The sequence below is a fragment of the Marmota marmota genome, unplaced genomic scaffold (genome assembly GCF_001458135.2).
Source record: "Marmota marmota marmota unplaced genomic scaffold, marMar, whole genome shotgun sequence".
Classification (NCBI taxonomy): Eukaryota; Metazoa; Chordata; class Mammalia; order Rodentia; family Sciuridae; genus Marmota; species Marmota marmota.
The window spans coordinates 69,666,727-69,681,414 of NW_026000026.1; the positions used below are offsets into that span (position 1 = coordinate 69,666,727).

Genomic DNA, 14,688 nt, shown 5'->3' on the forward strand with positions numbered 1-14,688 from the left:
TTCTGTATTTCAACAAAGTCTTATCATATGTTAGCATTGTTGACAACATAAAATACAGTTATAGGGGCTGGGGTTGTAGCTCAGGGGTTGAGCGTTTACCTCGAATGTGTGAGACACTGGGTTCGATCCTTAGCACCACATAAAAATAAATAAATGAATGAATAAATAAAGATATCGTGTCCACCCACAACTAAAAAAATTATTAAAAAAAAACAAAATACAGTTATAATTCATAACACATTTAAGTTAAAAACATAGTTACAAACATACTGGGTATAGAGGTGCACACCTGTAATCCCAGTGGTTCAGGAGGCTGAGGCAGGAGAATGACAAGTTCAAAGCCAGCCTCAATAACTTAGCAAGGCCCTAAGCAATTTAGTGAGACCCTGTCTCAAAATAAAAAAATTTAAAAGGGCTGGGGTGCTCAGTGCTTAAATGCCCCTGGGTTTAATCCCAGGTAACAAAAAAAGAAAAATGTATGATCACCCAAATTCTAGGAATGAGTTAACTAAAACATGAAAAACTTCATTTCTTCTTATCCATCTTGACCCAAATATCACCAGTACAGAAGTAGAATCACAACATATTTAGCATTTTCTTCACTGGATCAACATGTCCTAAATATTGCCATTCATCTTAGGATTCTGAAGGTCCCTTTCACATTCTACTCACCAGCTGCTTATTTCTTTTCCACTGAACCCCTCCCTTCATTATGCACCTGTCTCTCTCTGTTTTTGCAGTACTGGTGCATTACACCTTGCCAAATAAGAAATAGTCACTGTTTTATAGTTGTGGGAAAAAAATCAACTGGCATATTCAGGGAAAAATGGATTATGATAAAAATCATTCCAATTACACAACACTGTGCATACATACATATTATAGATCATACACAAAACATTTATAACTCTTCACACACATTTATAACTCGGAAAGTTTTACTATTTTGCCAGGGCTGGTGGCACACACCTGTAATCCCAGCAACTCAGGAGGCAGAAGCAGTTTAAGGCCAGTCTCAGCAACTTAGCTAGACCCTCAGGAACTTAACAAGACCCTGTTTCAAATTTTTTAAAAATTTAAAAAGGAATGGGAATATAGCTCTGTGGTAAAGTGCCCCTGGATTCATTCCCTAGAACCAAAAAAAAAAAAAAACCAAAAACAAAAAACAAACAAACAACAACAACAAAAAATCCAAAGTCCACAAAGTTTTACTATTTGAACTATATAGCTTTATATTTTCATTCTTGCTTATGAGAACCTAGAATGTTCTAATGAAGGTTACACACTATGTGATTCCGACGTATTTAGCATTAAAGCTGAGTTTTTAAGTAGCCACAGTTAGTACCAATCACATCATTTTGTTTTGTTTTGTTTTGTTTTTAGTACCAGGGATTGAACCCAAGGGCACATCCCAGCCCTCTTCATTTTTTAATTTTGAGACAGGGTCTCAAAGGCTGGCCTCAAATTTTCGATCCTCCTGCCTTAGCCTCCTGAGCTGCTGCAATTACAGGGTGCACCATCATACCTGGCAAGAATGTTTATATAACAGATGGCTACTACACAGATTTGAACACAGCAAAAGAATCTTCAATTTCAGTAATTCTTTGAAGACCAATGTTTTAAGGTTTACTCTAGTTTAAATTTTGGATCAAGGCTAAATGAGATTAATATGTTTCTCTGGCATTTTTTAGGGACACTCCCCAGAGAACACTAAATGCCCAACAATTTAAAAAAGAAGCTGCTAAATCAATATACTCAAAAAAAGCTGAAACTAACCAATAGCTAATATCACCCCCCACACCCTTACTCCTGCTTCTGGAGACTGAACTTTACCTCTAAGTCTCAGCTCCAACCCTTTTATTTTGAGAAGGGCCTCACTAAAATGCAGAAGCTGGCCTGGAACTTGTGATCCTCCTGCCTCAGCATCCCCAGCCTCTGGGATTACAGGCATGCAATACCCAGCACCAATAGCTATTACTTTCTAATAATTCAATAATGGTTAGGTTTCTGAAATGTCTATAAAATTCCTGTGTTATATGAACTGTTAGGAGCAAGGACTATTTTCTGAGGCTCTATGTTTCACCTGGCATTGTGCTTTATTACTCATTCAGCAATTTTTATTCTATTCAGGACCATCAATGTGCCTAGGCACTGTGACAATAGTCACAGGGAAGTAAAAGCTAATAAGAGATATAAATCACACGGACTCAAAACAATCATACAAGAGTGAGTTTTACCTTTAATTCTAAAAAATAAAAATAAAAATTGTACCTCTATTGTCTTAATTAATCTTGAAAACCCAACTATTGTTAATATTATCTATAGATGGAAGGCTGTCACTTAGCATTTACTTGCCCACAATGATGATAGGAGCAAAGAACATGACTGGAATATAGATGCAAAATATTTACCCTACCAAGCCACCTCTCTCTTATGAATGGGAATGTTGAGAATACCTGATTTTACTGAGTCCGGTATTTACTCAGTGCCTGATATTATCTAATTCCCTAAATTGTCCCCTCCCAAAGTAGTCATTATTATTCTCATTTTCAAATAAAAGAACTGGGCTCAGGAGGTTAAGTAAATTGCCAAAAGTCATTAGTTTTAGATTTGAACCCAGAGCCCACACACATTTTGCAATGCGGATCAAACAATAGAGTAAGAATAGTCCCAAGCTGTTGCGAAAACTTTTGCTTTTTCTCATCTTTGAGTATTTTCTAGGTTGGGCCACAAAACCCCAAAAGCTGAAATCTTAAGCAATGATTGTGTACGTGGTCTCTCTGGCTTAAAGTAAGAGCACCATCAAAACCAAAACCAAACGAAACAAGAAAACACCACGGATAAAAACCACTTATACCACCCAGCTCTTTAAACGCTTGTATTCCCTCTAGCAAACACTGCTGCTAAACGGTTAGCTCCTCTCCAGGGACAGGGCATTCAATGTGCCTCTTCAAGCACATTGCTTTGGCGAGGATCGCTCACTGTGAAAATGCTCTTACCTCTGTAATAGGCGGCGGCGGCTGCAGCTCGGCCAAAGGCAACGCGGGGAGGGAGAAGGCCAACTCCGCGGACCTGGAACACGCACACAAACTGGATCAGCTTGAGAAGCCCCCAAGGCCAAGGATCCAAGCTTGGTCCCCTCCGACCCCGACATCTCACCATTTGCTACTGTGCAGCAGGCCCCGCTCTCGAGTAAGGCCCGCAATGAGCAGCAGCTGCTTTTTAATTTCCCGCAAATCTGAGAAATCTGCGTTAGTGGATAGGCCGGGCATCACCGTCGCCGTCGCCGTCACCGCCACCGGGACTACAGAGGTACTCGCAGCCATTTTCCCGACTCGGGCCACTTCGACCAATCATCAGCAATAATACTTGCTTCCCTTGCTCCGAAAAAGAGTGACTATCATTGGCTAGTTCTTACTCCGGAACAACCAATCAGAAATCTTTCTTTTACCATCACGGTGAGCAGGGAGGGGGAAAAAAGAAACAATTACGTTCTCATTTGGCCAAAAGCTACTGAGGCCAGAAAACTGGAGCAAGAAGTGCAGGGAGAGAGCCCTCACCTGGGTAGACTGGAAAGCTGGGGATGAAAGTAAGGGCAAGAAAGGATTGAGAAGGGACAATACTATATTCCTTCGGGGTGATGTGATTGGCTGGCAAATAGTGTGTAGTTTCTGGGCAGATTCTGTGCCATGGGATAAAAGTGATGTTTGTGGTCTAAGAAGGATGAATGGTTTCCTCGAAGCACTGTAAGAGGATGTATCTCTCGCTTTACGGAGAATTCTTCCTCTTTATCTCCCTTCATTGTACCCCAGCCGGGAGAAAGGTAACATTCCATGATGGATTACTTGGTGACAGGTTCTGTACTTTTACAAGCATAATCTGGTTTAACTCAAAAAACAGCTGTAAGAACCAGGAACGGTGGCACAAGCCTGTACTAGTAGCTACCCCAGAGGCTGAGGCAGAAGGATAGCAAATTTGAGGCCAGCCTCAGCAACTTAATCTCGCTAAATCGAGACTGTTTCAAGAAAATATTTTAATTTAGCTGCCATATATATATCCCTCAAAATTTTTAAATTAGAAGGGCTGGAGATATAGCTCAGTGGCAAAGGGCCCCTAGGTTCAATCCCCAGTACCTCAAAATAATAATAACCTAATTTAAATAAATAATTGAAAACAACACTATGATATTCGTATCATCTCAATTTTACAGATAAGAAAGCAAGGGCTGGGCGAGGTGGCACCCAGGCACTAGGGACTGACTAGGGAGGCTTAGGCAGAAGGATAGCAAATTCAAAAACCAGCCTCAGCAATTTATCAAGATCCTGTTCTTATTATAAAAGGCTAGGGATGTACCTCAGTGACATAATGCCCAGTGCCATAAAGAAAAGAAAACAAGCCCAGTAAAGAGTCTAGTCTAGGGCTGGGGATGTGGCTCAAGTGGTAGCGCGCTCAGCACCACATACAAAGAAAGATGTTGTGTCCGCTGAGAACTAAAAAATTCTCTCTCTCTCTCTCTCTCTCTCTCTCTCTTTCAAAAAAAAATTAAAAAAAAAAAAGAGTCTAGTCTATGATCCTGATCTGATTCCAAAGCTTGGTGTTCTCAAATATTACAAAGAAGACCAGGAGTGAGCATGTCAAAAGCCCTGAGATTCTAATCCCAGCACTGAAAATAATAATAATAATAATAAAATACATGAAGATTTGCAATTTGCTTTAAAAAAACCTGGAAGACTTTTCATAACAATATAAAAAAAATTTTTTTGTACTAGGAGTTGAACCCAGGAGTGTTTTACCACTGAGCTACATTCCCTTTTTATTTTGAATTAGTGTTTTGCTAAATTGCTAAGGCCCTCACTAATTGCTGAGGCTGGCCTTCAACTTTCAGTCCTCCTATCTCTTACTCTGGAGTCACTGAAATTACCGGTGTGTACCACTGTGCCTGACAGCACTTTTTTACCTACTCTCTTGGGAACTTTTTGAACCATTTTTGTCATTCTTTTGGTGTTATTTACTTACATTTATTAAATTATTTTTGGTCCTGGGGATTGAATCCAGGACACTTAACCACTGAGCCTCGCTCCAAGACCTTTTATATATTTTATTTAGAGACAGGATCTCACTGAGTTGCTTGGGGTCTCTCTAAATTACTGAGGCTGGCCTCAAACTTGTGGTCCTTCTGCCTCAGCTTCCTGAGTTGCTGGGAGTACAGTCGTGCACCATCGTGCCTGGCTCATTGGGTGAGATTTAGAAGTGATTTTAGAAGAGTTATAGTTGTAGATTAATACTTATTTTGCCAGGTGGAGGTGGGGAACCACTGGGGATTGAACCCAGGGGCCTTTTACCACTGAGCTACATCTCCAGTCCTTTTTTTTTTTAATGTTTTATTTTGGGGGCTGGGATTGTGGCTCAGGGGTAGAGTGCTTGCCTCGAACATGTGAGGCTCTGGGTTCCATCCTCAGCACCACATAAACATAAATAAATAAAATAAAGATGTTGTGTTCAACTATAACTAAAAAATAAATATTTTAAAAAAATGTTTTATTTTGGTACAAGGTCTCACTAAGTTGCTGAGTATGGTGTGGAACTAGTGATGCTCCTGCCTCAGCTTTCCCAGTTGCTAAAATTTCAGTCATGTGCCACCATGCCTGGTTCTGATTAATACAATATTAAAGACTGTAAAGCCATGGGCTGGGGCTGTAGTGCTCAGTGGCAGAGTACTTGCCTAGCATGTGTGAGGCACTGGTTTTGATCCTTAGTACCATATAAAAATAAACAAATAAAATAAAGGCATTCTGTCTATCTGCAACTATAAATTTTTTAAAAAAGATTATAAAACCAATTTTGTTGCTGTATAACATAAATAAAATACAGTATATGAATGTAAATTCTTTTTTTTTAAATTGAGAAACAGTAGAGGATAGAACTCAAGAACATGAATTCAGAGCCATCCTATCTGGATTCAGGTCATTCCTTGATAAAATAAGGATCATGATAATAATTCCTGTTATTCAGTTGGATAAGAATTGAATAAGATAATCTGTGTAATATATTTAGGACAATTTTTTAACATATAGTAAATACTGGCTATGGGTAAACTATTCTTGAGCTCTTACTCCCTAATTTTTTTTTTTCCTTTCCTACTTTATGTTAGACCAGGACGCAAGAAAAGACCACTGACTCCAATTAAAATCAAATTAAAGCAAGCTTATTGTTTCAACCTGCCAGGCTGCCTTTCCCTCCCAAAACGGCGGGAACAAGACAGCCACCCCACCTTTCCTATAGCCCAGCTTTATAGCCCAGAAAGTTACACAAAAGGGGGGTTACAGATAACAGAACTTTGACAAGCATCACACTAATGGTAGTTTACATTTTTTTTGCTGGCCCCAACATCAGAATTTATGAGGACCATTAGAGCCTCAGAGAGGGTCGTTGTCTGGTCAGGGAAGGCCAATATTTATGAGGTGTCACTAAGTTTCAGAGAGGGCTGCTATCTGGTCAGAGAGCCAAGCATGGGTGATTCAACGCACGGGCAGGCATTCCAAGCAGGTTCAGAATTTGCAGTAATTTATAGTAAAGCCGAAATTATCTTTTCATGGTTTTGTGGCGAGATGCCCAATTTTAAGAAAAGATCAGGTTGGGTCTATCATTTACTGGGGATTGAACCCGAGGGTGCTCTACCACTGAGTTACATCCCCAGCTCTTTTGATTTTTAAATTTTTAAACAGGATCTTGATAAACTGCACAGGCTGATCTCAAATTTGTGATTCTCCTGCCTCATCATTCCAATACTGGGATTACAAGCATATGCCACAGGTCCTGGGTCCTGCAAGGATTTTGACATGTAGAATCACCAATCCTCTTTGTCACTGTGTTGATGTCTGAGGAGGAATGAAGAGAAGAGATATGAAGAGGATATGAAGAGACCTGTACTTGAACCTTCTAGGCTCTTGTCTCCATTGCAAAATATTTAAAAATTTAAGGCCAAGTCAGGTTTTATTTATTTATTTATTTTTGATACTAGACTAGAATGAAGGGGGATTTACCACTGATTACAACCCCAATCCAGTCCTTTTTTTTTTTTTTTTTTTTTTAGATATGATCTTGCTAAGTTTATGAGAGTCTTGAAAAATGGCTGAAGCTGGCCTCAACACAATCCTCCTGCTTTAGCCTCATGAGTCACTGGAATTACAGGCCTGCACCATCATGCCTGGCTCTATTTGGTGCATATGGCACCAAACCTGATAAGAATAAGATTTTTAAAAAGAGAGGAAGAGGTTTTTAGAAAGGACACAGGAGGGTGAGAGAGTGTGTTCAATCTCAAGAGTGAGAGATGATGCCAGAGCTTAAGTTTAGGTTTGTTTTTCTTTTAACACTTTTATTTTAGGTGGACACAATACCTTTATTTTGTTTATTTAGTTTTTTTTTAATGTGGTGCTGGGAGTCAAACTCAGTGCCTCATGCATGCTAGGCAAGCACTCTACCACTGAGCCACAACCCCAGCCCAAGGTTAGGTTTTTAAAATAATTAGGTGGGAAATGTGTGTTCCAAAGGGATTAGGCTTCTCTCCTGGTTTGGAAATATTGAGCAAGATCCTGTTTCCCCATTAGGGGATCTTGTCTGGGATATAGGTTTCAGCTTACATCCAAGTATGTAGAGGTGGTTGGCCCATTGGGTGATCAGAGAGAGGGTCATGGTCCAGTAGTTAAACCCTAGCCTCACAAGGCTAATGGTCCACTACTAAAGTCTTGTTCCCATTTTGTGATATTCCAGAAGACTTATATAGGGAACTGGAAAGTTACAGAGTAATTTATGGGCTTTCTGTCCCTTAGATACCTTTGTCCAGTTCACGAGTTGTCTATTCATTCTATAATTTAACAGGGATATTTTTTCCTTTGGAGACTCAGTGAACTCTCCCTAAATTTCTATCTCACTCTTGATAACGCAGCAAGATAGGAGTCATTATTCCTATTTTACAGAATAGAAAATAGATCCAGATAACAGTTTATCTGAGGTGACCTCAAGTCCTATTCAAAAAAGCCCATATTCTACTATGTTTTCATAATTTCAACATTTTATTATTTCTTATTTGTGTCTTTTGCCATTTACAAATAATTCTCAAATGTTATTGAAGCCTATGAAGTAGATCCTATATCGTTTTTCAGATGATACTAACACCTATTTTTAAGGCATGGGATGTAAATCAGTGGTAGTAGAAACAAATTCTGAGTTCGAAACCCAGCACCAGACACACACATACAGCAATAATAATAATACCCATGTTATGGCATTGTTATAATAGTTAGAGATGTGTACACTGGTGGGGCAAATACAAGTCAGTGAAGGCTTGTTTCTGAATGTGGACTAAAAAAAGACTCCCAAAGATGTGATGGGAAGGGCAAGGAGGAAGGAAACTCACCACTTTCCTCATCTCCAATCTTTTGGTGGGCATCAAAACGTAAACCTGGGGCTGGAGTTGTGGCTCAGCAGTAGAGCGCTCACCTTGCACGTGTGAGACCCTGGGTTCAATCCTCAGCATCACATAAAAATAAATAAACAAAATAAAGATATTGTGTCTATATATAACTAAAAAAATTTTTTAAAAAAATCAAACCTTGGTTTAAAGTTAATCATGTACTCATAAAACATCTGAAGAAAGCCATACAAGTGGTTGGCCTGCAATCTATCCTGTATATATTTTCCCCTGCTCACTGGCACAGTATGGTCCTTCATTTTATCTTGGTCTGCCACGCTGAGGAGCGCATGAGTAATAAAATGTCCAAATACTCTCTTTGAGTCCTCCAAATTATTTCTTTGAGATTGGTAAACTGTAATACTGTGACATTTTCAGCCCTGGGGTTGAATAATATTCCTTAGTATGTATCACCATTTCTATGAGGAAATATCATGGTTTGGGGATTATCCAGATTTTCAGAGGTAAAGAAACCAGGACTCGGTGTTTCTATTTCAAGCCTCTTCCCCATACATAACTGCCACTTCTAAAAGCAGCCCAGGATTGGGGTACAGAAGAACTGAAATCTTAATTCCATCTCCTCTGGAGGCTGAGGCAAAAGGTTCTGAAGTTTGAAGCCAGCCTCAGCAAGTGAGACACTGTCTCAAAAACTAAAAGGGGGCTGGGGATGTGGCTCAAGTGGTAGCGCGCTCGCCTGGCATGCGTGTGGCCCGGGTTCAATCCTCAGCACCACATACAAACAAAGATGTTGTGTCCACCGAAAACTAAAAAATAAATATTAAAAAATTCTCTCTCTCTCTCTCTCTCTCTCTCTCTTTAAAAAAATGAATAAATAAAAATAAAAGGTCTGGGGATGTAGCTCGATGGCACTTCGAGGTAAAGCACCCCGGGTTTAATCCCCAATGACAGAGAGAGAGAGACAGAGAGAGACACAGAGAGACAGAGCTAGAGAGTGAGAGAGAGTTGAAATCTGCTATGATCTAAATATACCTGCAAAATCTCCTCCCCTCTTCTACTCCCTTTCCTCACAGGCCCTTTTAAAATGACAGAGTTAAGCAAGAGAACTTCCAAGATTCCTTCCACTTCTGATAAATTCTAGTTGGAGACTGGAGCTCAAATCATCTCTGTGAAAATGAGAAGGCAGTAACTTCCTTGTTTTAAGTTTATTAACAGTAAATAAATTTTAAAATAATGATGTAATGAAGAGTTAAAAAGTCACTGTTGCCAGGCATGGTGGTATACACCTGTAGTCCCAACTACTCAGGGGGCTGAGGCCAGAAGATCACTTGAATCCTTGAGTTCAAGACCAGCATAGGCAACAGTAGTTACCTCAATTCAAAGAGAGTGAGAGATGTGTCACTGCTATGTTTGAAATGTGCAGCTCCTTCTCTCAGTGGAAAATTGACACCCCTTCAGAAGCAAAGATCAATCTAAAAGTCAAGAGATCTCAGACCTAAGTCTCCCATTACCTCACTTACTTTATAACCAGAACCCTCCCCTCCCTGCAATATTACACAGATCCCTTGAAGGGGAAAAGAATTCAAAAGTGAACAGAGGCCCAATTCCCTAACCCCTTTCAGGTATCTGTACCACAGTCACAATTTGTATTTTTACTTGTGAATGAGCCCGAATTGTGTCTACTCATTGTTCATGAAGCTCCCTCCTAGCCTGCATGTTATTATTTGTATATGAGGTCTTCTCCAAAAGTTCCTGTGTTAATGCAGGAGTATTCAGAGGGGAGATTACATTATAAGTGATGTAACCTAATCAGTCTAGCCTAGTTTAAAAGGAGTAACTGGGTGCTAACTGTAGACAGGTAGGTCATGGCTTGAGGAGGTAGGTCACTGGGGCCATGCCCTTCCAGCCCTTCCCCAGCTCCCCCGTTCCCAGCTGCCATAAGGTGAAAGCACTCCTGCACTAGGCTCCTTGGCCATGATATTCTGCCTCACCTTGGGCCCAAAGCAATGGAACAGCCGAGCATGAACTGAATCTCTGAAACTGAACCAAAATAAACTTCCCCTTCTCTAAGTTGTTCTTGTCAAATTTGTTGGTCACACAAAGATAAAAAGCTGATTAATACACTGCATGAGAACATATGACCAAACTAGCCAAAATGCTACCTTCTGAGCTCAGGGAATTCTATTCTGAGAGCAGAGTTACACCCTGACCCTGATGCTCTGGGGCCCCATCCAGGGGCCCAGATTCAGGAAGGGAGATGACCCAACAACTCCATTTCCCTCCAAAGGGGTTAACAGCACAATAATCAGGAGAATGTTTGTCATCACCTAGTCGGTGCTTCATAAATACATGATGAAACTGATCAGAGTTCGAGAGAAACTGCCACAAGCACACAGCAGGTTTCGATGTCTCTGTTGAGAAGAAAATGTATCAAAAAAGGAAGAAAAGTTCAGAGGGAGAGAAAGAAATAAACATTTATTTTATTTAACTGATTACTGGGCATTTGTGTGTAATTTTTTTTCTGATCCTTACAACAGCCTTGCATAATCAATTCCTTACCATCAGTACCATCACCCCTGAGAGGTTGCTGGACGCAGTGGTGCATGCCTGTAATCCCGAATCTCTAGAGGCCGAGGCAAGAGGATCATGAATTCAAAGCCAGCCTCAACAATTTAGTGAGGCCCTCAGCAACTTAATGAGACCCTGCCTCAAAATAAAAAATAAAAAGGGCTTGGGATGTGGCTCAGTGGTTGAGCACCCCTGAATTCAATCAAAAATATAAATAGGGCTGAGGTTGTTACTCAGTAGGGTGCTTTCCTAGCAATGAGAGGCACTTGGTCTGATCCTTAGCACTACATAAAAAAATAAATAAAGCAAAGTTAAAAAAATTGTTTATATATATATATATCAATAATAAATATATAAATTACTTCCATTTATTAAGTGCCAATTACAAGCTGAGATCTGTGTTAAGGTTTTTAACCCTTACACAAACATTATCTCATTAGCTCTCACAAACGAGTAATACAGGTATTGTTATTATTATTCCCATTTTATAGATAAGGACACTGAGATCCATAGTATTATGCATGGGTTCTCTCTCTCCAGCGAGGAGGTCTACGGAACAGGGTAGAGGAGAGTGTGGCTGCGGATTCATTAATCAAGACCTCTGGAGACCAAGCTGGGAGCAGGTCTGATTTTATTGCAGTTACCATGTATATATACTTGGGCAGTAGCTAGGCAGATTACAGGCAGCCACCAATACAATTTCTTGCTAATTGTCCTTGCAGCGACCAATCGAGGAGTGGGCCATGGAGCAAGCACAGGGACTGCAAGACGGTGGTCTCATGCCCAGGGCTGTGCGTACAGGTAAGCGGTTTGCTGTCACACGCCTAGGACAAGGGGAGTGGCCTGCCACTCAGGCGCCCTTAACTATGCATGTATGCAGAACTCCATGCATTTGTCCCCACAGAATTAAACATATTATTCTAAGTTCCATAGTTATAAAATGGCAGAGTGTAAAAAGAAAAAGGAAAAGGAATAGAAAAAGGCAAAGGGAAAGGAGGGAGAAAAGGACATAGAGCTGATTGACATGGTAACTGAGTCACAAGAAACTTATAAAAAGCTGTGACGTCAGGATAGGAAACTCAACAGGCAAAAATCAATAGCTTGGGCTGGGGATGTGGCTCAAGTGGTAGCGCGCTCGCCTGGCATGCATGCGGCCTGGGTTCGATCCTCAGCACCACATACAAACAAAGATGTTGTGTCCACCGAAAACTAAACAATAAATATTAAAAAAAAAAATCAATAACTTTCCTATACATCAATAACGAATTTTTTGAAAAAGAAATTAGGAAAGCAGTTTTATTCACAGTAGCCTCAAAATAAATAAATAAATCCTACCAAGGCAGTGAAAGACCTCTACAGTGAAAATTATAAAACACTGAAGAAAAAAATTAGAGAAGACACTAGAAGATGAAAAGACCTCCCACTATTCATGGATAGGCAGAATTACTATTATCGAAAAGGCTACATTACAAAAGCAATGGACAGATTCAGTGAATTCCCCATCAAATACCAATGGCATGCTTCACAGAACAAGAAAAAAAATCTTAAAATCATTTGGAAGAATAAAAGACCCAGAATAGCCAAAGTGGTTCTAAGCCAAAAAAGCAAAGCAGGAGACATCACAATATCCACCTTCAAATTGTACTGCAGAGCGATAGTAACAAAAACTGCATGGTACTGGCATAAAAACAGAAACACAGCAATGAGGGTTGTGGGGTTGTGGCTCAGTGGTAGAGTGCTTGCTTTGCACATGTGACACACTGGGTTCGATCCTCAGCACCATATAAAAATTAAATAAATAAAATAAAGGTATTGTGTCCATCTACAACTAAAAAAATTTTTTTAAAAATTAAAAAAAAAAAACAAACAGACACACAAACCAATGGAACAGAATGGAAGACACAGAGACAAACCAACACAGTCATCTGATCATTGACAAAAGCACCAAAAACATACCTTGGAGAAAAGACAATCTTTTTAACCAATAGGCAAGAGAATTGCAAGTTTAAGGCCAGCCTTAGCAGTTTAGCAAGACCCTGTCTCAAGATCAAAAGTAAGGGTCTGGGTTTGTGGCTCAGTGGTAGAGCATTTACCTCGCAAGCCAGATATCCAAATGTAGAAGAATGAAACTAGATTCCTATCGCTCACCCTCCACAAAAATCAACTCAAAATGGATCAAAGTTAGGTCAGAAACTTGCAACTACTACAAGAAAACATGGCTAACACTCCAACATATAGATGCAGGCAACAACTTCCTTAATAGGACCTCTAATGTTCAGCAAATAATACCAAGAATTAATAAATTGGATAGCATCAACTTAAAGAGAACCTACAGAATGAAAGAAAATCATTTTTTTCTTTTTCTTTGTATTTCTTTTTTCCTTATTTTTTTTCTCCCTTGTACTGAGGATTTAATCCAGGGGCTCTTACAACTGAGCATCCCCAGTTCTTTTTATGTTTAATCTTTTTAAAAAAAATTTTTTTAGTTGTTGATGGATCTTTATTTTATTCATTTATTTATATGTGGTGCTGAGGATTGAACCCAATGCCTCACACATGCGAGGCAAGCCCTCTAACACTGAGCCACAACTTCAGCCCCTTACTTTTAATCTTGAGATAGAGCCTTGCTAAATTGCTGAGGCTGGCCTTGAATTTGCAATCTTCCTGCCTCCCAAATCACTGGGATTACAGATATGTGTCACCACATGCCACCAGAATGGGAGAAAAATCTGTGCTAGTTACTCTTCTGACAGAGAACTAAAATGTAGAATATATAAAGAACTCAAAAAAAAAAAAAAAAAAAAAACCTTTTCTCACACACACACACACACACACACACACAAAATCAAGCAAGGTGTGGTGTAGCATGGCTATAATCCCAATGGTTTGGGAGGCTAAGGCAGGAGGATTGCAAGTTCAAAGCCAGCCTCAACAAGTTATCGAGGCCCTAAGCAGCCTAGTGAGACCCTGTCCCAAAAGAAAAAAAAATTAAAAAGGGGCTGGGGATGTGGCTCAGTGGTTAGGTGCCCCTGAGTTCAATCCCTGGTACCAAAAATAAATAAATAAATAGATTTTTTAAAACCCCAAATACCCCAATCAATAAATGGGCAAATGAACTAAACAGAGATTTCTCAAAAGAAGGTATGTAAACAACCAATAAATACATGAAAAAATATTTGACATCTTTAGCAATTAGGGAAATGCAAATAAAAAATATACTGAGGGGGCTGGGGTCTTGTGGTAGAGCGCTCATCTAGCTCGCATGAGGCACTGAGTTCGATCCTCAGCACCACATAAAAATAAAATAAAGATATTGTGTCCACCTAAAACTAAAAAATAATATTAGAGAAAAAAAATACACTGAGGGGGCTGGGGTTATAGCTTAGCAGTAGAGCGCTTGCCTTTCACATGTGAGGCACTAGGTTTGATCCTCAGCACCACATAAGTAAATTAAAAATTCAAAAAAATAAAGATATTGTGTCCATCTTTTTAAGAACCTTAAAAAAAACACACTGAGATTTCATCTCACTGCAGTTAGAATGGCAGCCATCAAGAATGCAAATAAAATGCCAGCAAGGGGGTGCACACCTCTAATTCCAGCAGCTTGGGAGGCTGAGAGAGGAGGATTGCAAGTTCATAGCCAGCCTAACCAATAAAGAGGTGCTAAGCAACTCAGTGAGAACCTGTCTCTA

At 39.8% G+C, this 14,688-nt stretch overlaps 1 protein-coding gene across 1 annotated transcript in view; it reads right to left on the bottom strand.

Annotated features, from left to right (window-relative positions):
• Cdc23 (cell division cycle 23) overlaps positions 1-3,361 on the bottom strand; it is a 20,694-nt gene extending 17,333 nt beyond the window's left edge. The window contains exons 1-2 of the mRNA XM_015484488.2: positions 3,160-3,361; positions 3,000-3,072 (exon numbers count right to left, since the gene is read on the bottom strand). Coding sequence (XP_015339974.1) covers positions 3,000-3,072; positions 3,160-3,326 — 240 coding nt within the window. The 5' untranslated portion in view covers positions 3,327-3,361. The remainder of the gene's footprint in view (positions 1-2,999; positions 3,073-3,159) is intronic.
• Positions 3,362-14,688: the final 11,327 nt, after the last annotated feature.